Source organism: Hypanus sabinus, unplaced genomic scaffold, assembly GCF_030144855.1.
Source record: "Hypanus sabinus isolate sHypSab1 unplaced genomic scaffold, sHypSab1.hap1 scaffold_162, whole genome shotgun sequence".
In the NCBI taxonomy this organism is placed as follows: domain Eukaryota; kingdom Metazoa; phylum Chordata; class Chondrichthyes; order Myliobatiformes; family Dasyatidae; genus Hypanus; species Hypanus sabinus.
The window spans coordinates 471199-496660 of record NW_026779700.1 but is presented as its reverse complement, the minus strand read 5'-3'; the positions used below and the strand labels follow the sequence as shown (position 1 = coordinate 496660).

The following is a 25462-nucleotide window of genomic DNA, read 5'->3' as shown; positions in this document are numbered from 1 at the left end:
TAAACTGTTGGTTGGTCAGTTAAAGGCAAATATGGTCAGAAGACAGATTTTGAAAATACGTAGATCAGATAGAACTGAAATATTAGACCCGTATGAAATTAATAAGATATTTATGGATTTCTATTCTAATTATAAATCTGAATTCCCTGATAATACTATTATTATGAATAGATTTTTGCAAAAAATAAATATACCTGAAGTTTCTACTCAAGATATTAATGTACTAGATGCACCTATTAAACAAGAGGAAATAGCCAAGGCTATATCCTCTATGTAATTAGCGAAAGCACTGGGATATGCAGTGAAATTTTATAAGACCTTTAATGAAATGCCTACATCACATCTTTGTCAAACTTTCACTGATTGTATATCTTATGGGAATCTTCTGAAAACTTTTTATGATGCATCAATTTCATTGATTTCTAAAAAAGGAAAAGATTTTTCTGAATGTGCCTCTTATAAACCAATTTCCCTATTGAATGTGGGTTTTAAAATTCTCTCTAAAATTTTAGCTAATAGACTTGAGAATTTTTGCCCACTGTTATCTGAAATGATCAAACTGGATTTATTAAAACTAGGTATTCATGTTTTAATATTCGATGACTGTTTAATATTATTCATTCTCCCTTAGTCAAATAATCTGAATGTTGTTTCTCTTGGTGCAGAGAAAGCTTTTGACAGGGTGAAATGGCCTTATTTGTTTCAGGTTTTGGAGAGCTTTAACTTTGGACTGGGATTTATTTCCTGGATTAAAACTGATTTATCAAGCCCCAATGGTTGCGGTTATAACTAACAGTCAAAAATCTCCTTATTTTAGATTATATAGAGGAAATTGTCAGGGTTTCCCTCTTAGTCCTTTATTCTTTAATTTGGTTTTAGAACCACTTGTTATTGCTCTTAGGGATTCTAACTCTGTTCAGGGTATTAAGAGAGGGGATAAATTACATAAGGTTTTGTTATATGCAGATGATTTATTAGTTTATATTTCAGACCCTAGGAAATATATTCCCTCTATGATATCCATATTTACTGAATTCAGTATTGTCTCTGGATATAAAATAAACTTTCATAAAAGTGAATTATTTCCTATTAGTAATTATTCTGATTATTATGATCAAATACCTTTTAATATGGCTAAAAATTACTTTACCTATCTTGGTATTAAAATTACTAAACATTTTAATGATTTAAATATAATTTTCTTCTTCTAATTGAATATACAAAACTAATGCTTTCTAAATGGTCACCTATGACGATGTCATTAATTGGTTAATAAATGCTAAAAAATGGTAATTTTACCAAAATTTCTATATACGTTTCAAGCTGTTCCATCCATTGTCCCGAAAACTTTCTTTGATAGAGTACATTCTATGATCCTGTCATATATCTGGAATAATAAGCGTTCTAGATTGAGTGAACCTTTACTGCAAAAGTCAAAAAAAGATGGAGGATTGGTGTTACTAAACATTAGATTTTACTATTGGGCAATTAATATTCGTTGTATTACTTTTTGGATTTACGGTATAGATAATCAAGATTGTCCTTCATGGTTTGACTTGGAGGAGAGCTCGGTAAGGGGGTTTTCTTTGGCTTCCTTACTGGGAGCTCCTCTTTTTTTGTTTTCTAGGATTGGTAGACAAGCTCTAACAATCCTATTGTTAGACATACATGAAATATTTGGTATCAGTTTTGCAGATTTTTTGATTGGAATAACTTTGTTCTCTCTAGTAATATTCATCTTAACTAGTTTTTTTAAATCATCAATTCTAGATGAGGCCTTTTTAATATGGAAAACTAAGAGAATAAAAACTTTTTTAGATTTGTTTTTAGAGAATTGTTCAATGTCTTTTTCACAGCTTGTGGATAAATATGATATATCTAACGCAATTTTTTTTAGATATTTACAAGTTATGAATTTTCTACAAGATTTATTACCGAATTATCTATTTGCTCATTTACCAAATATGATAGATGTTATTTTTCAGCTTAAACCATCTCAAAAAAGATTGGTAGCCATTATATATAAATGGCTTATGAATTTACGAATGATGTCTAATGATAAGGTTAAACGTGCTTGGGAACTGAAACTTCAGGAGTCACTTTCAGATGGTCAATGGAACAAAATTTATCATTTAGTTAACAATTCATCTATCTGTGCCCGTCACTCCTTGGTTCAGTTCAAGGTAGTGCACAGGGCGCATATGTCAAAAGCTAAACTAGCGCATATTTTTTCTAATACAAATCCCACCTGTGATAGATGTAATGCTGAGGTGGGTACCGTAATTCATATGTTTCAGTCTTGTATAAAATTAAATAGTTTTTGGAGAGATGATTTTAGAACGTTATCCAAAGTCATAGGTTTGGACCTACAATGTAATTCACTTAGGTCAATCTTTGGGATCACTCCGAAGGAAGCAGGAAATGTTTCTGCATCCGCTCAACGTATTATAGCTTTTTCAACTTTCTTGGCTAGGAGAGCTCTTCGGTTGTATTGGAAAGATCCTAATCCACCTACTATTTTTTTGGCTCTCCTCCATTATGTCATGTTTATGCTTGGAGAAAATTAGGAGTCGGATGTTTGAATTTGACCAAACCTGGTGACCTTTCATTCAATATTTTCATATGATTTTAATTTTCTTCTCTTTTACTTTTTTCTCTTTTTTAGTTAATCTTTTTTCTTCTTCTGCGTGATGTTTCAGATTTGACTGGAAAGATTTTTCGCTTTTTTATTGTAATTAGATCCTGAAATGGACTGCCCAGTCTCCTTTTTTTGTTTTATGTTAGTTTAGTGGGTTTATTTCTTCATAATAATAGAAACCTTTTAGTCTTTTTTTGAATTGTTAAGAGGAGTTGTGGTTCCTTTTATATATTAGCTCAATATTATACTATATATGATTTTAATAGTCTACACTCATTTGTTGTTTGTACTTTTCTTGGAATAGGTATTTGATATAACCACTCCTCTGATTTGTATTTGTCTTTATATATATTTTTTAAATTCAATAGAAAAAGATTAAAAATGAATGAAAAATGAATGTTCCGGAAGCTGGTGGTGTGGGACGTCCTGCTGGAAATATTACCACTGATCAGGGTGAATATAACTAGAGGACATCGATTCATGGTCAGTGGCCAGAGATTCAGGATCAGAATCAGGTTTATTATCACTAATGTCTCTTGTGAAATTTGTTGTTTTTGGCAGCAGTGGAGAGCAAGACATAAAAGATATTCCTGTACGTTCCAATCAAAAAGAAATAAATAAATAATGCAAAAAGAGGAATAGTGAGATTGTGTTCATGAATTACAGAAGAATGAACGACAGAAAAACTCTTAAAACCCCAAAGCCCCCATCCCCTTCACACATACAAGCAGTAACAAGCATCAAGAAATCACACTTAACTCCACCCATTGGTCAGGTAGAGGAAGGGAGGAATGACTGTGAGGGGTTGTACGGTGACTGATGAAGTGTCTTGGCCCAAAACATCGACTCTTTATTATTCTCCAGAGGTGCTGCCTGACCTTCTCAGTTCCTTCAGCATTTTGTGTGCATTGCTCTAGATTTACAGCATCTGAAGAATTTCTCGTCTGTACAAATTATTGTCCCTGTTGTGTTGTTTAATCTTTGCCCATTTCCCATCTCTCTGTTACTTTGTTGCAGACCTGGAGACTTCAACATTGGAACAGTCTACAGGATTGTCTACTGGAGAACACACCCAGGAACTGTCCTCTGACCCAGCGGGAGACACATCCTCAGGTACCAAGTCTCATGTCAGTCTGTGTCAATTCAGTCTCTGTCACTCTGTGGGGTTGAACCTCCCATGGACCAGTTCACCTACTGGATATACAGTGCATTGTGGGTAGGGATGTGCATGATGGAATCAGTGGTTCCTCTCTCCTGTCTGTCAGGTTGGGTTTGGTGAATCGTGAGGGATGAGGCTCTGTTGGGGTTGGAGTGAGTGGGGTGGAAGGAATGAACAGCGAGGGGTGGAATGAATGAGAATGACACAGGAGGAACAGCGAGGGGTGGAATGAATGAGAATGACACAGGAGGGAGGAGGGTTGATGTTTGTGTGAGGGGAGGATTGTCACAGAGAGGAAGAGAGGAATGATTGTGAGGAGTTGCATGGTGACTGATGAGACATAGAAACGACTGGAGAGGGATTTGAGTAATTCAGTACGTGGACAGAAGGAAATGGGAGAAAGCACATTGGAGAGAGGGATGGAGAGAGAGGTGGGATGCTGGAGTTGGAGGAATGTAGGTGAGTGAAGAGAGAGTGATGACCGTGTGAGTAGAGTTGGGCAGAGAGATCAGTGAGAGTGATGCTCTAACTGGAGGGAGGGAAGGAGAGACTGAAAAGAGAGTGATGCAGACAGAGTGAATGCCGGGAGAGGGAGATATTAAGAGAGGGATTTGAGAGACAAGGGTAGAGGTATGAAAGAGGAAAGGAAAGGGGAATGTGTGTATTTCAGAGGACAGATTTGACCTTGACTTGAGCCTCCTGTTCCTGCCTTTGAGTTTGTTCCTGATCGAACATAAAGCTTGTATACTACTTTAACTTTCTTTTGTATATCTTCTGAATACAGATTCTCAGTTGGACACAACTCGGGAACCCCAAGTATCACCAACCGGAAAACATGGACCTGGTTTCACCACCTCCCTAGCGAGGTCTGCGAGCTCAGGTACAGATTCCCAGCCAGACACAACTTGGGAATTCCAGAAAACAGCAACTGGAGAACCAGGTCCGGGTTTGATCACCACCACAGCAGGGTCTGTGAGCTCAGGTACAGATTCCCAGTCGAATAGAACTCAGGGTCCCCAGGGAGCAGCAATGGAAAAAAACTGGTCTAAGTTTGTTCACCACTACAGCAGGGTCTGTGAGCTCAGGTCTTCGTGAGGGGGGAGGGAGGGGTCAGTGAATGGAGTGGTCTTTCCCTGCTTCAGTCCTTGATATTCATCTGGGCTTTGACTGAGAGAACTGACTAGTGACAGAAATTTTGGATGGGAGAGTTTGTGAGCAGGACTGGATGGTTTTGGTTTCTTTTCTAAGCAGAGATCTCTTTGACAAATTGTTCTGGTTGAGTCCCACTTTAATTCTATGTCCCACTGATGAGAGCACCCACAGGTTTGAAGAGCATCACCTCATATTCTGTTCTGGGTAACTTCCAACCTGATTGCATAAATACCAATTTTGCTAACTTCTGGTAGTTTTTCCTCTCTCCCACTTCTCTCTTTTTCCATTGCTATTCTGGCCTCCCTCTTAGTCCTTCTCTTCTCCTCTCCTGCCCATCTCTTTCATCTTGTCTCCCCATCCATCCCTTTATTCTCTGGTTCACTGTCCTCTCTCCTTGGATTTCTCCTTCTTCATCCCTTTATCTCTTCCACATATCACCTCCCAGCTTCTCATATCAGCCTGCTCATCACCCAGATATCTCCTCACTTGCCTGACTTCAGCTATCACCTAGCAGCTTGTTCTCTCCTCACCACCTTATCATGGCTTCTGCCCCCTTCCTTTCCAGTCCTGACGAAGTGTCTTGGCCCAAAACATCGACTCTTTATTATTCTCCAGAGGTGCTGCCTGACCTTCTCAGTTCCTTCAGCATTTTGTGTGCATTGCTCTAGATTTACAGCATCTGCAGAATTTCTGGTCTGTACAAATTATTGTCCCTGTTGTGTAGTTTAATCTCTGCCCATTTTCCATCTCTCTGTTACTTTGTTGCAGACCTGGAGACTTCAACATTGGAACAGTCTACAGGATTGTCTACTGGAGAACACACCCAGGAACTGTCCTCTGTCCCAGCGGGAGACACATCCTCAGGTACCAAGTCTCATGTCTGTCTGTGTTCATTCAGACTCTGTCACTCTGTGGGGTTGAACCTCCCATGGACCAGTTCACCTACTGAATGTACAGTGCATTGTGGGTAGGGGTGTGAATGGTGGAGTCAGTGGTTCCTCTCTCCTGTCTGTTGGGTTGTGTTTGGTGAGTCGTGAGGTTGAGGCTCTGTTGGGGTTGGAGTGAGTTGGGTGAGAGGAATGAACAGTGAAGGGTGGAATGAACGAGGGAGGAGGGATGATGTTTGTGTGAGGGGAGGATGATCACAGAGAGGAAAGGAGGAATGACTGTGAGGTGACAGATGAGACAGAGAAGCGACCGGAGTGGGATTTAAGTAATTCACTTCGTGGACAGAAGGAAATGGGTGAAAACACACAGGAGAGAGGGATGGAGATAGAGGCGGGATGCTGGAGTGGGAGGAATGAGGCGAGTGAAGAGAGAGTGATGATTGTGTGAGGAGAGTTGGGCAGAGAGATCAGTGAGAGTGACGCTCCAATTGGGGGGAGGAAGGAGAGACTGAAAAGAGAGTGATACAGAGTTAATGCTGAGAGAGGGAGCTGTGAGGAGAGGGATTTAAGAGTGCAAGACAAAAGTATTAAAGAACAAAGGAGAGGGGAGTGTGTGTATTTTAGAGGACAGATTTGACCTGGACTATTCCCTGCCATTGAGTTCCTTCCTGACCTAATGTAAACCTTATTTACTGCATTACCCATCCTTCATATATCTTCTTATTACAGATTTCCATTCTGACACAACTTGGGAATCCCTGGGGTCATCGACCAGAGAGCCTGGTCCGGGTTTTAACACAACCACAGCAGGGTCTTCAAGCTCGCATGCAGATCTCCAGTCAGTCACAACTTGTGAACCCGATGGATCAGTGACAGGTAAACCCAGTCTGGGTCTGACCAGCATACCAGCTGTGTCTGTGAGTTCAGGTACAGATTCCCTATGGGATACAACTTCAGAAGCCCACAGATCAGTGACAGGTAAACCCAGTCCAGATCCGACCAGCATACCAGCTGTGTCTGTGAGTTCAGGTACAGATTCCCTATGGGATACAACTTCAGAAGCCCACAGATCAGTGACAGGTAAACCCAGTCCAGATCCGACCAGCATACCAGCTGTGTCTGCTAGTTCAGGGACAGATTCCCTGTCAGTCACAACTTGTGAACCCCAGGGATCAGTGACAGATAAACCTGGTCTGGGTCTGACCACCATACCAGCTGTGTCTGCTAGTTCAGAGACAGATTCCCTGTCAGTCACAACTTGTGAACCCCAGGGATCAGTGACAGGTAAAACTGGTCTGGGTCTGACCACCATACCAGCTGTGTCTGCTAGTTCAGGGACAGATTCCCTGTCAGTCTCAACTTGTGAACCCCAGGGATCAGTGACAGGTAAACCTGGTCTGGGTCTGACCACCATACCAGCTGTGTCTGCTAGTTCAGGGACAGATTCCCAGTCAGTCTCAGCTTGTGAACCCCAGGGATCAATGACAGGTAAACCTGGTCTGGGTCTGACCACCATACCAGCTGTGTCTGCTAGTTCAGGGACAGATTCCCTGTCAGTCTCAACTTGAGAACCCCAGGGATCAGTGACTGTAGATCCTTCACAATTCAGGAAACTCAGGGTCTGTGAACTCACATATCCATGGTGGGGTCATGTTCCCCTTCTTCAGACCTCAATATTCATCTGGGCTTTGACTGAGACTCGTGACTGGTCACAGACATACACGAGGGAGAGTAACTGAACTGGATGGATTTGGTATCTCTTCAGATCTGAGACCTCCTTTTCAAATTGTTGTCCCATTGTCTACCCATTTCAATTCAACTTCCCATTCCCATTCCCACACGTCTTTCCAAGGATTCCTCCACTAACCTGATGAGGCCAAAATCAGGAGGGGCAACACCTTATATTGTATCTGGGTAGCTTCCAAACTAACGGTATGAACATTGGTTTTTCTAACGTCCAGTAATTTCCCCCTTCTACCAATTCTCTCTTTTTCAACTCCCATTCTGACTCCCCTGTTAACCCCTCTCTTCTTCTCACCAACCCATGACCTCCTTCTGGTCCCCCTCCTCTATCATTTTATTCTGTTCTCTGTGATTGGATTACTCCTCCTTCAGCCCTTCACCTCTTCCACATATCACCTCCCAGCTTCTCAAATCACCCCCTCCCTCACCCACCCATCTTCCCACTCACCTCGGTTCACCTATCACCTGCCAGCTGTACTCCTCCCCACCTCTTTATTCTGGCTTCTTTCCACTTCCTCTCCAGTGCGGATGAAGGTTCTCAGCCCAAAACATTCACTGTTTATTCCCCTCCAGAGATGCGGCCTGACCTGCTGAGTTCTTCCAGAAATTTTGTGTGTGTTGCTCTGGATTTTCAGCATCTGCAGAATCTCTCATCTTTATAAATTATTGTCCCTGTTTAATCTCTGCCTCTCTCCCATGTCTCTGTTACTTTGTTCCAGACCTGGAGGCTTCCACAATGGATCAGCCCGAAGGATCATCTACAGGACAACCCACCCCATCGCCATCCTCTGTCTCAGAGGGACAGAGATCCTCAGGTATCAGGTCTCGTGTCCATTGGGGTTTTTCAGTTTCTCGCTCTGTGACATCGAACCTCTTATAGACTGATTCACCTGCTGGATGTGCGTCCTGGTGAGGTGATAGTGATCGTTCAGCTGATCCTTCTCTCCATCTTGCATCAATTTCCACCGACATCCATCATCTCTCCAAAGGCAGTGAGTGTTGTTGTGGTGAACAGTCCACGGGGTTGGTTGCTATAAGATGGCAGAGAACTGGTGGGGTGGAGATACATCTCTACCAAAGGAGGTGCAAGGTGCTTCTTCCTTCTGTTACCCTGCTACTCAAATGTGGCTGAAGTGCAGCAACCCTCCTCGCCCCTCCCACCCCCACCCGATCAGAGTCACGTGAAGCCATGGGGCAGGTAGTGGATGGTCGTGTGAACAGCTGGTACACATCACATATACGGGTTCTGTAACCACTGACACCAGGATGACGATCAGAGTCACGTGAAGCCATGGAGCAGGTAGTGGAAAGTCGTGTGAACAGCTGGTACACATCACATATACGGGTTCTGTAACCACTGACACCAGGATGACGATCAGAGTCACGTGAAGCCATGGGGCAGGTAGTGGGTGGTCGTGTGAGCAGCTGGTACACATCACATATACGGGTCTGTAACCACTGACACCAGGATGACGATCAGAGTCACGTGAAGCCATGGGGCAGGTAGTGGGTGGTCGTGTGAGCAGCTGGTACACATCACATATACGGGTTCTGTAACCACTGACACCAGGATGACGATCAGAGTCACGTGAAGCCATGGGGCAGGTAGTGGGTGATCGTGTGAGCAGCTGGTACACATCACATATACGGGTCTGTAACCACTGACACCAGGATGACGATCAGAGTCACGTGAAGCCATGGGTCAGGTAGTGGATGGTCGTGTGAACAGCTGGTACACATCACATATACGGGTTCTGTAACCACTGACACCAGGATGACGATCAGAGTCACGTGAAGCCATGGGGCAGGTAGTGGATGGTCGTGTGAACAGCTGGTACACATCACATATACGGGTCTGTAACCACTGACACCAGGATGACGATCAGAGTCACGTGAAGCCATGGAGCAGGTAGTGGATGGTCGTGTGAACAGCTGGTACACATCACATATACGGGTTCTGCAACCACTGACACCAGGCTGACGATCTCTGAAGAGTATTGGTAATGGCTGGAGTCACCCATCCTGTAAAGACACTGCCCAGATGAAGGCAATGGCAAACTGTTTCTGTTGAAAAATTTGCCCAGAACAATCATGGTGACGGACAGACCTTGATCACCCATGTGATATGATATGGCACGTAATGATAACGATGCCGGAGAACAAGGACTGAGAGATGTGGTTTGGTGGTGAGCGGATTTCAGTGGTTTTAAACACGGAATAGTGGAGGAACTCCACAGGCCAGGGAGCGTCTACAGAAAAGAGGAAAAAGTCAATGTTTCAGGCCAAGACATCTAATCAGGACATCCAGCATCTGCAGATTTTCTCTTATTTGTGATTTAAGTGGTTGTTTCATAATGGTCATCGGGTGAGAGATTGGTGTGAGGTAAAGGAGTGAAGGATGGTAGGGGGGTCAGAGGAGCGAGCAATGGGCACTGAGGGGAGAGGATTGAGTGAAGAGGGAGGGTGTGGACTGTCTGAGGGGATTAGGTTGTGTGCAGATCCAGAGGTTTGACCAGTTTCACACTGGTAGATTATAGATGTTTCTGTTCGTGATGACCACTCCCCAACTCATTTACTCTCTCCACCCTGATCCGCTGCTCGCCTGTCCCCACCCACCCTGTTACTCTCTTTGCAGATTCCCAGTCGGACACCACTCAGGAACCCCAGGGGTCTGCGACTGGAGGACCTGGTCCGGGTTTGTCCACCACCCCAGCAGGGTCTGCAAGCTCAGGTATCCATGGTTGGGTTCACCAAAGGGAATGATTCTCCTCGGTTTCAGTCCTGGAAATTCCTCCTCACTCCCACTGAGGGGAGTCACGTGGAGTGACGGAGGTTTGAGAGAGCGAATCGGTGAAGGGACACCGAATGGTTTTGGTTTCTTCCCCCGTCCTGGTCTGGTCACCAGGTCTGGTGTCTCCTCTCCGTCACCCTCCCACGTCTGTGGTCCGTTATTCCAGTTCACTGGAATTCCTCAGAGGAACAAATCAAAGGACCGTCTACTGGTGAACTCAGCCGGGAACTGTCCCCTGTCCCAGCAGGAGATACATCCTCAGGAACCAAGACCTAGTTTCGGTGGGGAATGGAGAATCTCTCTCACTGGATGCCCTTGTAGCTGATGTACATCGTCTCCCCTGTTGGATGTGGTTTCCCGTGGGGTGGGGATCATTGATGTCAGTGACTCGTCCCCCGTCTGGACAATTCTCAGTCGTGCATCGTCTCCCCTATTGGATGTGGTTTCCCGTGGGGTGGGGATCACCAGTATCAGTGGCTCGTCCCCTGTCTGGACAATTCTCAGTCGTGCATCGTCTCCCCTGTTGGATGTGGTTTCCTGTGGGGTGGGGATCACCGGTGTCGGTGACTCGTCCCCCGTCTGGACAATTCTCAGTCGTGCATCGTCTCCCCTGTTGGATGTGGTTTCCCGTGGGGTGGGGATCACCGGTGTCAGCGACTCATCCCCTGTCTGGACAATTCTCAGTCGTGCATCGTCTCCCCTGTTGGATGTGGTTTCCCGTGGGGTGGGGATCACCGGTGTCGGTGACTCGTCCCCCGTCTGGACAATTCTCAGTCGTGCATCGTCTCCCCTGTTGGATGTGGTTTCCCGTGGGGTGGGGATCACCGGTGTCGGTGACTCGTCCCCTGTCTGGACAATTCTCTGTCCTGTATTGAGATCCCTCTGTTGGAGGTGGGGAGAGAATTGTACACTGAGGTGCTGGTGTTGTGTGTGGGCTTTGAAAGGAAGATGCTGTAACTTTCAACAACAAGCCACTGTGGCTGTTTGTGTGGCGAGCTTGTGGGTGGTCCAACAGTCGGGAACAAGGGTTGAGAGCTGGGCTTTGTGAAGGAGGAGAGTTAAGTGACAGACTGGTCGTAAGTTAGAGGGTTCGTCACGAAGGAATGGGGCCTGAAGTTGGAAATGGTTCCAGGAGCCCAAGGTCCCACACCCCCAGGTTCAGGAACAGTAACCATCTGGCTCCTACACCAGTGTGGGCGACTTTACTCAACTCACTTCTGAACTGATTGCACAGCCTACACACTCATTTTTATGGACTCCACAACTCATGTTCTCAGCATTTATCATCATCTATCTTTGATTTATTTCCACAAATTGTCTTCTGTTGCACACTGGTTGTTTGTTTTTATGTCGAGGTTTTCACACTTTCTGTTGTATATTTTAGTTTTTTCCTGGGAATGCTTGCAAGAAAATGATTCTCTGGGTTGTATATGTTGGCATGTATGTACTGTGATAATAAAGTTACTTTATGTTTCATTTATATTAGAGTTATGGCTGCTGAGTAGGGACATTGTCTCTCTCAACCTCATTCTCCCGCCTTGTCCTGTAACCTTTGACACCATTACTAATCAAGAACCTATCAACCTCTGCTTTAAATATAACCAATGACTTGGCCTCCACAGTCTTCTGTGGTAATAAATTCCATAGGTTCACCATCCTCTGGCCAATGAAAATCCTCCTCACTTCTGTTTCAAAGGAACGTCCTTCAGTTCTGAGGAAGTGCCCTCTCTGTCCTAGACTCCCCCACTATAGGAAACATTGTCTTCACATCCGCTCTATACTGACCTTTCACTATTCCATAGGTTTCAATGAGATCCACCCTCTTTCTCTGAACTCCAGTGAGCACAGACCCAGAGCAATGAAACACTCCTCATTCTCGAACATTTTCATTCCCAGGGGGATCATTCTCGTGAACCTCCTCTGGACCATCTCCAATGCCAGCACATCCTTTCTGAGATAAGAGGCCCAGAAATGCTCCTGACCACAAAGCCACCAATTCCATCATCCATATCATTGACATATAATGTGAAAAGAAGCTGTCATGGCCAAACAAACCAAAACAATTGCCACTGCTGGCAACCCTACGGATTTGACATGATGCACCCTCACTCCAATAATCAATTTTACAAAAAGCTCGATATGTATTTGATCCTTTATTAGCAATTAGTAAACGTACAATCTTGAATCAATGAAACTTAAGCATGCCCAAGTCTAAGCTAAGTGTAATTGAGTGTTATTGCGTGATCAGCAAAAGATACGACATCTGTCCGTCCCCATCTACTACAAACTGCAATGAATAAAGCATGAAGGTGGAACTTACTCTCTTCACTTTGACCCCGTCCCCACTCATGTGACTAGTTACCATAATAAACGTGAAACTCAGAATAGCATGCAGATGGAGAACAGATACATGGGTCATACAGAAGCCGTTCCAATATTGAACCCTATGGAACACCACCAGTCACCAACAGCCAACTAGAAAAGGCCTTTAATCCCAATCTTTCCCTCTGTCAGTCAGTCAGTCTACTAACTACAGTATGCTCGTATCTTTCCTGTAAAATCATGGGCTCTTGTTTATTAGTATCGTGTGTGACAGCTTGTCAGAGGCCTTCTGAAGATCCAAATGCACAACATCCACCAATTGTCTATTCTGCCTGTTATTTTCTCAAAGAATTCCAACGGATTTCTCAGGCAAGATCTCCCCTTAAGGAAACGATGCTAACATCGGCCTTTTCTCTCATGTGCCTCCAAGTACCCCAAAACTTCATCTTTAATAATGGACTCCTTCCCAGCCTGTGAAGTCAGGCCTAACTAGCCTATAATCTCCTGTCCTTTGCCTCCCTCCCTTCTTTAAGAGCAGAGTGACATTTGCAATTTTCCAGGACCATTCCAGAATCCAGTGTTGTTGAAATATCCCTGCTAATGCCTTCATCTCTTGCAAAGCCCCGGAGTGTATTCCATCTGGTCCAGGTGATTTACCTACCTTTAGCCCTTTTGGCTTCCCAAGCACCTTCTCCTTAGTATCAGCAAGTTCACTCACTCTTACCCCATGACACTCTCCAGTTTCAGATGTACAGCTGCTTTCTTCCATCGTACAGACTGACACAAGAACTATTAGAATGGGAAACAACTTCTTTCCCCGGGCTGTCAGACACTGAACTCCCAGCCTCCTGCCAGGTCACATCACACTTGAAGCATGATGCGGTCTACTTTTTAACTTGTGTCACAAATGCACCTTATTATTTATGAATCTACAAGTGTTGATATTAATCTGTGTGAGTGTTTTACGTATGTCCGGAGGAACGTTGTTTCGTTTGGTGATTTTAAAAAAGTGTACTGTTGAATGAAAGTAAACTGAACTGGAACTTGAGTTTGAAAACATTTATTAAGTTCATCCACCATTTCTTTGTCCTACCTCTGCAGCATCATTTTCCATCCGTCCAATATCCACTGTCCCCTCTCTTTTACTCTTGATATATCTGAAAAACCTTTTTGCATCCTCTTTTATGCTGTTGGCTAACTTACTTCCATATTTCAGCTTTTTTCTCCTTATTGTTTTTTCCAGTTACCTTCTATTGGTTTTTAAGAGCTTCTGAATCCTCGAACCTCCCACTAATTCTTGCTCTATTCTCTGCCCTCTATTCTGCTTTTATGCCGACTTTCACTTCCCTTGTCATCATGGTTGCATCATCCTCCATTTAAAAGACTTCTTTTTCTTTGGGTTTATCTATCCTGCACCTTCCGAATTGCTCCAGAAATTCCAGCCATTGCAGTTCTACTGTCATCCCTGCTAGTATTCCCTTTCAATCAACTTTGGCCAGCTCCACTCTCATGCCTTCTCTTGGAATCCAGCCCCAATCTGAGTTTCCTAATCTGCTGCACATTGAAATCGCCCATGACCATCGTAACATTGCCCTTTTGTCCTGCCTTTTTTTTATCTCCCGTTGTAATTTCTGCCCCACATCCTGGCTACTGTTGAGAATCCTTTATATCACCCCCAGGAGGGTCTTGTTATCCTTGCATTTTCTTAACTCAACCCCCAAGGATTTAACATCTTCCAATATTATTCACCTGTTTCTAAGGATTTGATTTTAGTTTTTAGCAAGAGAGCCACCCCACTTCCTCTGCCTACGAGCCTGTCCTTCTGAATGACGGAGGAGGTTGGGGGATGAGCAAACGGAGGGATTGGGAAGGAGTCTGTGTGTGGAGTGTGTCAGAGTGATGGAACTGAGACTGGGGGAGTGTGGTGGAAGAACAGAGCTGGCTGGTGTGTGGACGTTGTAGGAAGAATCAGTCTCAGCCCTGGACCTATCCCCCAAACTCCATTTCTCACCTGGACCTTCTCTCGTCCCAGATCCAGATAGGAGGACAAGCCCCAACGCCGGGCAGGAGAAGCCGACGGACACCACGTGCAAAACCTATGAGATGATCCCAGGTAACCACTGAGTTCTGATAGGGGATCGTCAGGTACTCCTGATCAGAGGGACCCTTTCTGATGTATCTGGCCTTCATGTGGTTGGGGTCTGCATGGAGCATCTCCCCAAACAGAGACTGGCATTCCCTCTCCCCCAAACCCCACCACTTTCAGCCCTGGTGGGGGGGAGTCCCTGCTCTGTCTGCCCCGTGGAAGTGGTATGCCGATGTTTACGGAGAGATGCAGGGGGGGTGGAATTCTTCCACAAGCAAGGCATGGATACTCAAAAAGGGGGTTTGACGTTACAAAAGTTTGTGCTCATGAAGGGGACGTTGCTCACTTTTGAGCTGGAGCTGAGAAGTTCTGACGATATCACAGTTGCACTCGGGAGAGACACAATGGAGGGTCAGAGACTGTTCATTTGGGTAGAACTCAGGAATAGGAAGGGTGAAATCACACTGATGGATTGTACAACAGAACCCCCAATAGCCATCGGGACATTGAGGAATAGATGTGTAATCAGGTTAAGGAAATGTGTAAAAATAATAGGGTTGTTGTCATGGGGGGGGGGGTTCAACTTCCCTCATGTAAGCGGGGGCCTTCTTTGTGCAAGCAGTTTGGCTGGGGCAGAAAACGGGTTTTTTCTTTGCAGCAGTGGAGGCTGAGGGAAGATCTCATCGAGGTTTTTATGATTATGAAAGGCTGAGATGGAGCAGATAAGGAGTGTCTGTTTCCCAGGATTGAAACGCCCAACTCCAGAGGACAGGTATTGAAGGTGAGAGGGGATTAGGTTCAAGGGGGATGTGAGGGGTAAGTTTTTTACTCAGTGGTGGGTACCTGGAATGCACTCTGTGGTATAGTGGGAGAGGCAAATACATTAGAGGCTTTTAAGGGACATTTAGATTGACAGATGGATGTGAGGAAGATGGAGGGATTTGGACATTATGTGGGAAGGAGGTATTAGATTCTGTGTCCTTTTGATTTACTTTTTAGCTGGTCCAGTACAACATTGTGGGCCGAATGGCCTGTTCCTGCGCTGTACTGATCTCTGTTCTGTATGAGACCAAGGTAAACTGAATCGGCCAGTGTGTGGAAGACACCAACACTGGGGGCATAGTGGGCGTGAGGAAGGCTGTCAATATCTGCAGCAGGATCTGGATGAGCTGGGGAAATGGCAGATGGAATTTAATGCAGACAAGCATGATCGCACTTTGGGAATGTAAAGCGGGTTCAGACTCACACAGGGAACGGTGCGGTGGAACAGAGGAATCTGGGAATACAGATCCATAACTCTTTGAAAGTGGTGCCACAGGTAGATAGGGTTGTAAAGCGAGCTTTTGGCACATTGGCCTTCATAAATAAAAGTACTGACTGCAGGCGTTAAGATGCTATGCTGAAGTTGTACGAGACATTGGTGAGGATTAATTTGGAAGATCTTATGCAGTTCTGGTCACCTACCTACAGGAAAGATATCAATAAGATTGAAAGAGAGCAGAAAAAATTCACAAGGATGTAGCCAAGACTTGAGGACTTGAGTTTTGGGGAAAGGTTGGATAGGTTAGGAGTTTATTCCGGGGATGTAGGTGACAGAGGGGAGATTTGATAGAGGTATAAAAAATTGTGAGGGATACAGAGAGGGTAAATGCAAACAATCTTTTTCCACTGAGGTTGGGTGGGACTGGAACTTCAGTTCATGGGTTAAGGGTGAAAGGTGAAAATATTTGCGGGAAACCTGAGTGGGAACTTCTTCACTCGGAGGGTAGTGAGAGTGTACAATGAGCTGCCAGCAGAAGTGGTGGATCTGGGTTTGATTTCAACATGTAACACAAGATTGGAGGGACACAGACCTGGTGCGAGTAGATGGGACGAAGCAGAATAATAGCTTGGGAAGGACTAGATGGGCTGAAGGGCTTGTTTCTGTACTGTAGTGCTGTATCACCCAAAGATCTAGATCCCTCTCTAGATGTCATTACTCTCCCTCTGAGAGGGGAAGCCCCCCCCCCCCTCCACAGTATCCAACTTTCAACAAGGACTTGGGGTCAAATTTCTCTTCAATCCATTCCACTGGATGGGGTTAGTTGTTCCCCTTCAGTTCTATACGTCATGCGATGCTTTGAAAAACTTGTTCTTCTTTGTATTATTGACCATGCCAATCTTTACTGGCTTCAGTTAACATACACACTTCCCTTCTTACTGAATTCAAATCTAGCCGGGGAAAGCAAAGTGAATTTACACGTTGTACAGAAAGGCTGGTGGTGGATCAGGAGAGGGACTGGTTACTGGAACGATGAGCAGGAGGGGAACCTGGGGTCAGCCTGGGTCCCCGTGCTTACACAGAGAGGCTGGTGGTGGATCAGGAGAGGGACTGGTTACTGGAACGATGGGCAGGAGGGGAACCTGGGGTCAGCCTGGGTCCCTGTGCTTACACAGAGAGGCTGGTGGTGGATGGGGGAGGGATTGGTTACTGGAACGATGGGCAGGAAGGGAACCTGGGGTCAGCCTGGGTCCCCGTGCTTACACAGAGAGGCTGGTGGTGGATGGGGGAGGGACTGGTTACTGGAACGATGGGCAGGAGGGGAACCTGGGGTCAGCCTGGGTCCCCGTGCTTACACAGAGAGGCTGGTGGTGGATGGGGGAGGGACTGGTTACTGGAACGATGGGCAGGAGGGGAACCTGGGGTCAGTCTGGGTCCCCGTGCTTACACAGAGAGGCTGGTGGTGGATGGGGGAGGGACTGGTTACTGGAACGATGGGCAGGAGAGGAACCTGGGGTCAGTCTGGGTCCCCGTGCTTACACAGAGAGGCTGGTGGTGGATGGGGGAGGGACTGGTTACTGGAACGATGGGTAGGAGGGGAACCTGGGGTCAGCCTGGGTCCCTGTGCTTACCATCACCAACACTCCAGCCCAACCACCCATCTTACCGTGTAAGTCTGCTGTCTCTGGATCTGCTCTGACTGAACACTTCTCTCAATCTCCCAGTGAATGAGCTCCTGTTGGATGAGGAGTGTGAGGGGATGATCAGCAGTGTCAAAGTGCTGTACCTTGGGCAGAAGAACCTGGGAGACCCCCAGGAGCGAGAGGCCTACCTCGATCAGGTGAGAGATGTTGTCCACATTCATTCCCAGAGGTGGAGATTCTGATTCATGTGCCTTTGGTCATTCCAGGTCAATGATCAGTGAGTCTCCCTTCCTGATGAACGGTGAAACACCCAACCCTGAAATGATTACATCTGAGTCACCAGAGACTCCCCGTCCTCAGTCACCACCCAACGCAGGATATAAGAACAGAATTAGGCCATTGGGCCCATCAAGTCTGCTCCATGAATGTGTTTCACCATGGCACTTTCTCCCTGTAAGACAAACCCTCTTACCGATCAATCTCTGCCCTAAGTACACCCAGTGTGAATGGGGACTGCCCCACCACCTGATAAACACCATCTCCCCGTCTCCCCCACCTCCACCCCATTATACACGACTTCCAAAGACAAACTATTTACAGTGATCATTGTCCCCTCGTTGTCCCACCATTCCTCTGAATCCCTTATTCCTGAGTACATTGCGTGCTCCTTATCTAGGCACGTACATAGCCTTGAACAGTTGGCTCCCAGCCCACCTTCCTCCTCTATTGGCAACAAGTTTCCATCGACCGACCATCTCGATTCATATCCCTTCAGCTTTGCATCTCCCCCATGGTCTCAGCGACCATTCGGAGCCGGCGATCACTTTGCATCTCCCCCATGGTCTCAGCGACCATTCGGAGCCGGCGATCACTTTGCATCTCCCCCATGGTCTCAGCGACCATTCGGAGCCGGCGATCACTTTGCATCTCCCCCATGGTCTCAGCGACCATTCGGAGCCGGCGATCATTTTGCATCTCCCCCATGGTCTCAGCGACCATTCGGAGCCGGCGATCACTTTGCATCTCCCCCATGGTCTCAGCGACCATTCGGAGCCGGCGATCACTTTGCATCTCCCCCATGGTCTCAGCGACCATTCGGAGCCGGCGATCATTTTGCATCTCCCCCATGGTCTCAGCGACCATTCGGAGCCGGCGATCACTTTGCATCTCCCCCATGGTCTCAGCGACCATTCGGAGCCGGCGATCACTTTGCATCTCCCCCATGGTCTCAGCGACCATTCGGAGCCGGCGATCATTTTGCATCTCCCCCATGGTCTCAGCGACCATTCGGAGCCGGCGATCACTTTGCATCTCCCCCATGGTCTCAGCGACCATTCGGAGCCGGCGATCACTTTGCATCTCCCCCATGGTCTCAGCGACCATTCGGAGCCGGCGATCACTTTGCATCTCCCTCATGGTCTCAGCGACCATTCGGAGCCGGCGATCACTTTGCATCTCCCCCATGGTCTCAGCGACCATTCGGAGCCGGCGATCACTTTGCATCTCCCCCATGGTCTCAGCGATCACTTTGTGACTTTCCTGCTCAGGGTTCCCCGTCATTAGCAGAGCAGAGGTTCCCCTGGTTTGGGGAAATGTTTTCCTCTGGTGCCCGTTTTCCAGGAAAGTTTATCTCCCATTCTGTGGACCGTCTGTTGTTTATGGGATATGCTGATTTGCAGGTTTAGGGGACATGATTACATTCATTAGGGAGTTAATGTTTCAACTCAGAGACCCTTGGACAGAACTGTCCGGGAAAGGGGGAGATATGTCTGCTCTCAGTTTGGGAGACAGCGATACACTGAACTGGGCAATCAATTTCACAGGTCTGTGAGGAGATGTGTTTCGGTGCAGTAGGGCAGGGAACTTGCCTGGTTTTGGGAGCTGGTGAGTGGAATTCCTGGTCTGAAGGGGTGAGGGGAATATCCTGGGCTGGAGAGGGGAAATCCCAGAATCCGAGTGGGGAAATCCCCTGGTCTGAGGGAGGGGGCATCCCCCTATCTTCAGGGTGAGGAAAATCTCCTGGTCTTAGAGGGGTGATGAGAATCCCTTGGTCTGAGGTGGGGGTGTGGTAGAAATCCCCTGATCTGAGGGGAATGAGAGGCATTCTCTGCCGTCGGGGTAGGGGGATCCCCTAGTCCAAGGAGGGTGGAAATTTCCTGGACTGGGTGGGGGAAGAGGTGGGAATGCCCTGGTCTCAGTTGGTGAGGAGAATTCCCTGGTCCGAGGGTGAGAGGAAGGTGAATGGCATTCTCTGGCCTCGGGGTGAGGAGAATCCCCTGATCTGAGAGGGATGAGAGGTATTTTCTGGTCTCAGGGGGTGAGGAGAATCCCCTGATCTGAGAGGGTAAGAGGTATTTTCTGGTCTCGGGGTGAGGAGAATCCCCTGATCTGAGAGGGCTGAGAGGTATTTCCTGGTCTCAGGGGGTGATTAGAATCCCCTGATCTGAGAGGGTAAGAGGTATTTCCTGGTCTCAGGGGGTGAGGAGAATCCCCTGATCTGAGAGGGATGAGAGGTATTTCCTGGTCTCAGGGGGTGATTAGAATCCCCTGATCTGAGAGGGTAAGAGGTATTTCCTGGTCTCAGGGGGTGAGGACAATCCCCTGATCTGAGAGGGATGAGAGGTATTTCCTGGTCTCAGTAGGTGAGGACAATCCCGTGATCTGAGAGGGTAAGAGGTATTTCCTGGTCTCAGGGGGTGAGGAGAATCCCCTGATCTGAGAGGGCTGAGAGGTATTTCCTGGTCTCAGGGGGTGAGGAGAATCCCCTGATCTGAGAGGGATGAGAGGTATTTCCTGGTCTCAGGGGGTGATTAGAATCCCCTGATCTGAGAGGGTAAGAGGTATTTCCTGGTCTCAGGGGGTGAGGAGAATCCCCTGATCTGAGAGGGATGAGAGGTATTTCCTGGTCTCAGTAGGTGAGGACAATCCCGTGATCTGAGAGGGTAAGAGGTATTTCCTGGTCTCAGGGGGTGAGGAGAATCCCCTGATCTGAGAGGGATGAGAGGTATTTCCTGGTCTCAGTAGGTGAGGACAATCCCGTGATCTGAGAGGGTAAGAGGTATTTCCTGGTCTCAGGGGGTGAGGAGAATCCCCTGATCTGAGAGGGATGAGATGAATACTCTGGCCTCAGGGTGAGGAGAATTCCCTGATCCGGGGATGAGAACAATCCCCAGTTGGAGGGGTTAAGGGGCATTCTGTGTGAGGGGAGGGTCTGAAGGAAAAGCTGATTCCATTTTCCGGGAAGCTCTATCCCTAGTTTGGAGCACGGGAATTTCTCTGATCCCGAGAGAAGGTGGATCCTTGTTGTGGGATGTTTGGAGGAGCAGATTTTCCTGGTGAAGGGATGGGGTTTCGGGAAGGGTTGATGGTGATTTCTGAGGAATTGAATTTTCCTGGTGTATAGGGAGTGTAGTTCTTGGTGTAAAGAAGGGAATCTCCTGGTGGTAAGTGATGGATTTCGTGGGTGATGAGAGGAGGGTCTCTCTGCTGTCCTGATCCCCCACACAGTGCGGTCTAACCGCGTTTCTTCACCCGTCGCTCACCATTGACATCCCTGGTCCACAGATACGTGAGATACTGAGGAAACAGCTCCCCTGCAAGCAAATCCTGTCCAGGAGAAATCACGACAAGGGAAATAACTGAGAAGGAAGATCTCAGACTGTGTTTGTCCAACGTATCACAGGGTGATGGACGATGTGTGAAGTGTTCATGGGTTGTGGTGGGGAGTGTGAGGTTTCAGTCGGTTGTGTGATGGTGGTGGGGAATCCAATATCAGTGAAATATTATTAGCATCAATTAGACTGTGTATCTGTCATTGAGAATCAGGTTTATTATCAGTGACATATTACTCTTTCATCTTTCATTATTTCTCATCGATTGAGTGTAATAATGGGTTTAATCCAAGCAATGAAAGACACATTCAGATTCCTGGGAAGTGTCTCTGTAATTGTTTCTGTATTTCCAATGATCCATGGTTACTTTAATTAAGAATGTATTTCTGTTTTACTTCAGTTGTGATGTTACATTCATTTATGACTGTTATTAAAAGTAATATCATAAAGACACAAAATAAATGAACATTCCCAAACAGCTTGCGGAGAAAGGAGACTGTTTCTGCACAATTGATCTTCCTTTGCATGTCAGCTGTTTGTCGGTCTTTATTTAAGTGTAGATTTTGGTAAGTTGTATCGTGCTTTATTTTCACGTGAATGCTTGTATGAAAATGAGTCTCAGGGTAGTATATGGTGATGTATACGTACTTTGTTAATAAATTTACTTTGAACTTTGATTGCAAAGCTGTTCTTTTCAGTATCTGAATCAGGTTTAATAACACTGACATATGTCATGAAATTTGTTGTTTTGTGTCAGCAGTACAGTGTAAGACAGAAAATTATGAATTACAATAACAAATGTACAGAATATGAAAATAAGTCGTGTAAAAACAGAGCAAGAATATCATCAAGCTGATTATCTTGCCTGCAATTTCCATTAAGCACTGAAGACTGGTTCTGGATTGAATTAATATCTGCCACACTCACGTAATTCCACAATTCCTGAATCATTCCGAACAGAACCTATCAAATACCTTGAAGAGGCTTGATCTGCTACAGCACAGGAGGCTGTGGATCAACAGCGGGTAAGAGGGATGAGTGGAGATGGGTACCTGCTGTGTTTTGTAACTACAAAACTTTAAACTAATGAAAAGAATGACACGGGAGCGGGAATGTGATTCTAACTTTGTTTTTTTACGTTAAGCGAGGCACACACATATCACGTGGTAGCTTCATGACGCATGCACTGCGTTAATTTTTACAGATAATCCTTAAATTATTTAAACAAACAAGAATGTTTAATCAACAGTATATTTACAATATTACTGAGATATTAAATACACACCATTCCTACCTGCTTTGCTGTAAACTCCAATTCAATGGAGAATGCATCTCAACTCTCTATACACAGTATACTATATAATACAACTGCTGTAGACAGACATCATGCAGAGTCAATTTCAAATTGTCCCATTCGGGCGAAAGATTGATTCACTATGGATGGAGGTTTTCTTACTCTTTAATGTCTTTCCTGACTGAGGGATCACTACACTTGGCAGGTGTGACTTTTGAAGCATTGAGCCTCACCCACATTAGCACTGGTTAAAACATTTTACACCCCAAACCAGACTCGAGGCCTTTCTGTCGATCTGTGCATGTTGTTTGTCACTTCAGCATGAAGGCAACGTGATGCAGAGGTTGTGGGGTGTTCACGTCCATCACCCAGAACTTGTGACATGATTGCACCTGTACCATAAGGCGAGGTGTCATGGGCAAGCTTCCCTAGACAGAGTGGATCACGATGTTTGAGTACAGTGTGTGTTGTCACCATTTCCTTTACCTTTTGTCCATTACCATCTCTTCCCCGTCTGTGATGATGAGTGCAGGGAGTGGAAGAGAGTAGCCAGGTTTGGCAGGAATTAACAAATCCTAAAAATTAACTGGGCTGAATTCACAGGCATATAATGGACAGAGAGGGTGAGAGAGGGACAGTTCACAGGATAAATCCCCCCACACCAGCAATGGGTCAGTGTTGGAAACTGGGCTGAGTTTACAGGAATATAATGGACAGAGAGGGTGAGACAGGGACAGTTCACAGGATAAATCCCCCCACACCAGCAATGTGTCAGTGTTGGACACTGGGCTGAGTTTACAGTAATATAATGGACAGAGAGGATGAGAGAGGGACAGTACACAGTATAAATCCCCCCACACCAGCAACGTGTCAGTGTTGGACACTGGGCTGAGTTCACAGGAATATAATGGACAGAGAGGGTGAGAGAGGGACAGTTCACAGGATAAATCCACCCAAACCAGCAACGTGTCAGTGTTGGACACTGGGATGAGTTCACAGGAATATAATGGACAGAGAGGGTGAGAGAGGGACATTTCACAGGATAAATCCCCACACACCAGCAGTGTGTCAGTGTTGGACACTGGGATGAGTTCACAAGAATATAATGGACAGAGAGGGTGAGAGAGGGACAGTTCACAGGATAAATCCCCCCACACCAGCAACGTGTCAGTGTTGGACACTGGGCTGAGTTTACAGGAATATAATGGACAGAGAGGGTGAGAGAGTGACAGTTCACAGTATCAATCCCCCCACACCAGCAACGTGTCAGTGTTGGACACTGGGCTGAGTTCACAGGAATATAATGGACAGAGAGGGTGAGAGAGGGACAGTTCACAGGATAAATCCCCCCACACCAGCAATGGGTCAGTGTTGGACACTGGGCTGAGTTTACAGTAATATAATGGACAGAGAGGATGAGAGAGGGACAGTACACAGTATAAATCCCCCCACACCAGCAATGTGTCAGTGTTGGACACTGGGATGAGTTCACAGGAATATAATGGACAGAGAGGGTGAGAGAGGGACAGTTCACAGGATAAATCCCCCCACACCAGCAATGTGTCAGTGTTGGACACTGGGCTGAGTTTACAGTAATATAATGGACAGAGAGGATGAGAGAGTGACAGTTCACAGTATCAATCCCCACACACCAGCAACGTGTCAGTGTTGGACACTGGGCTGAGTTCACAGGAATATAATGGACAGAGAGGGTGAGAGAGGGACAGTTCACAGGATAAATCCCCCCACACCAGCAATGTATCAGTGTTGGACACTGGGCTGAGTTTACAGTAATATAATGGACAGAGAGGATGAGAGAGGGACAGTTCACAGTATCAATCCCCCCACACCAGCAACGTGTCAGTGTTGGACACTGGGCTGAGTTCACAGGAATATAATGGACAGAGAGGGTGAGAGAGGGACAGTTCACAGGATAAATCCTCCCACACCAGCAATGGGTCAGTGTTGGACACTGGGCTGAGTTTACAGTAATATAATGGACTGAGAGGATGAGAGAGGGACAGTACACAGGATAAATCCCCCCACACCAGCAACGTGTCACTGTTGGACACTGGGATGAGTTCACAGGAATATAATGGACAGAGAGGGTGAGAGAGGGACATTTCACAGGATAAATCCCCCCACACCAGCAGTGTGTCAGTGTTGGACACTGGGCTGAGTTCACAGGAATATAATGGACAGAGAGGGTGAGAGAGGGACAGTTCACAGGATAAATACCCCCACACCAGCAATGTATCAGTGTTGGACACTGGGCTGAGTTCACAGGAATATAATGGACAGAGAGGGTGAGAGAGGGACAGTTCACAGGATAAATACCCCCACACCAGCAATGTATCAGTGTTGGACACTGGGCTGAGTTCTCAGGAATATAATGGATAGAGAGGGTGAGAGAGGGACAGTTCACAGGATAAATCTCCCCACACCAGCAATGGGTCAGTGTTGGACACTGGGATGAGTTCACAGGAATATAATGGACAGAGAGGGTGAGAGAGGGACAGTTCACAGGATAAATCCCCCCACACCAGCAATGTGTTAGTGTTGGACACTGGGCTGAGTTCACAGGAATATAATGGACAGAGAGGGTGAGAGAGGGACAGTTCACAGGATAAATCCCCCCAGACCAGCAATGTGTCTGTGTTGGACACTGGGCTGAGTTCACAGGAATATAATGGACAGAGAGGGTGAGAGAGGGACAGTTCACAGGATAAATCCCCCCACACCAGCAATGTGTTAGTGTTGGACACTGGGCTGAGTTCACAGGTCAGTTAATCTCCCTGCTGCGCGAGCTGCACCTTCTAGCCTGTCATTGGTCAATTCACCTGCTGTCGCGCGCACTTTGCCCAACGTCACTGCT

At 46.3% G+C, this 25462-nt stretch overlaps 1 protein-coding gene across 1 annotated transcript in view; it reads left to right on the top strand.

Annotated features, from left to right (window-relative positions):
• LOC132387192 (mucin-5AC-like) overlaps window positions 1-21964 on the top strand; it is a 109400-nt gene extending 87436 nt beyond the window's left edge. Inside the window, exons 9-17 of the mRNA XM_059959536.1 lie at window positions 3656-3751; window positions 4582-4779; window positions 5718-5813; window positions 6566-6712; window positions 8299-8394; window positions 10215-10310; window positions 14725-14805; window positions 17764-17879; window positions 21247-21964. Of these exons, the coding sequence (XP_059815519.1) occupies window positions 3656-3751; window positions 4582-4779; window positions 5718-5813; window positions 6566-6712; window positions 8299-8394; window positions 10215-10310; window positions 14725-14805; window positions 17764-17879; window positions 21247-21324 (1004 nt within the window). The 3' untranslated portion in view covers window positions 21325-21964. The remainder of the gene's footprint in view (window positions 1-3655; window positions 3752-4581; window positions 4780-5717; window positions 5814-6565; window positions 6713-8298; window positions 8395-10214; window positions 10311-14724; window positions 14806-17763; window positions 17880-21246) is intronic.
• Window positions 21965-25462: the final 3498 nt, after the last annotated feature.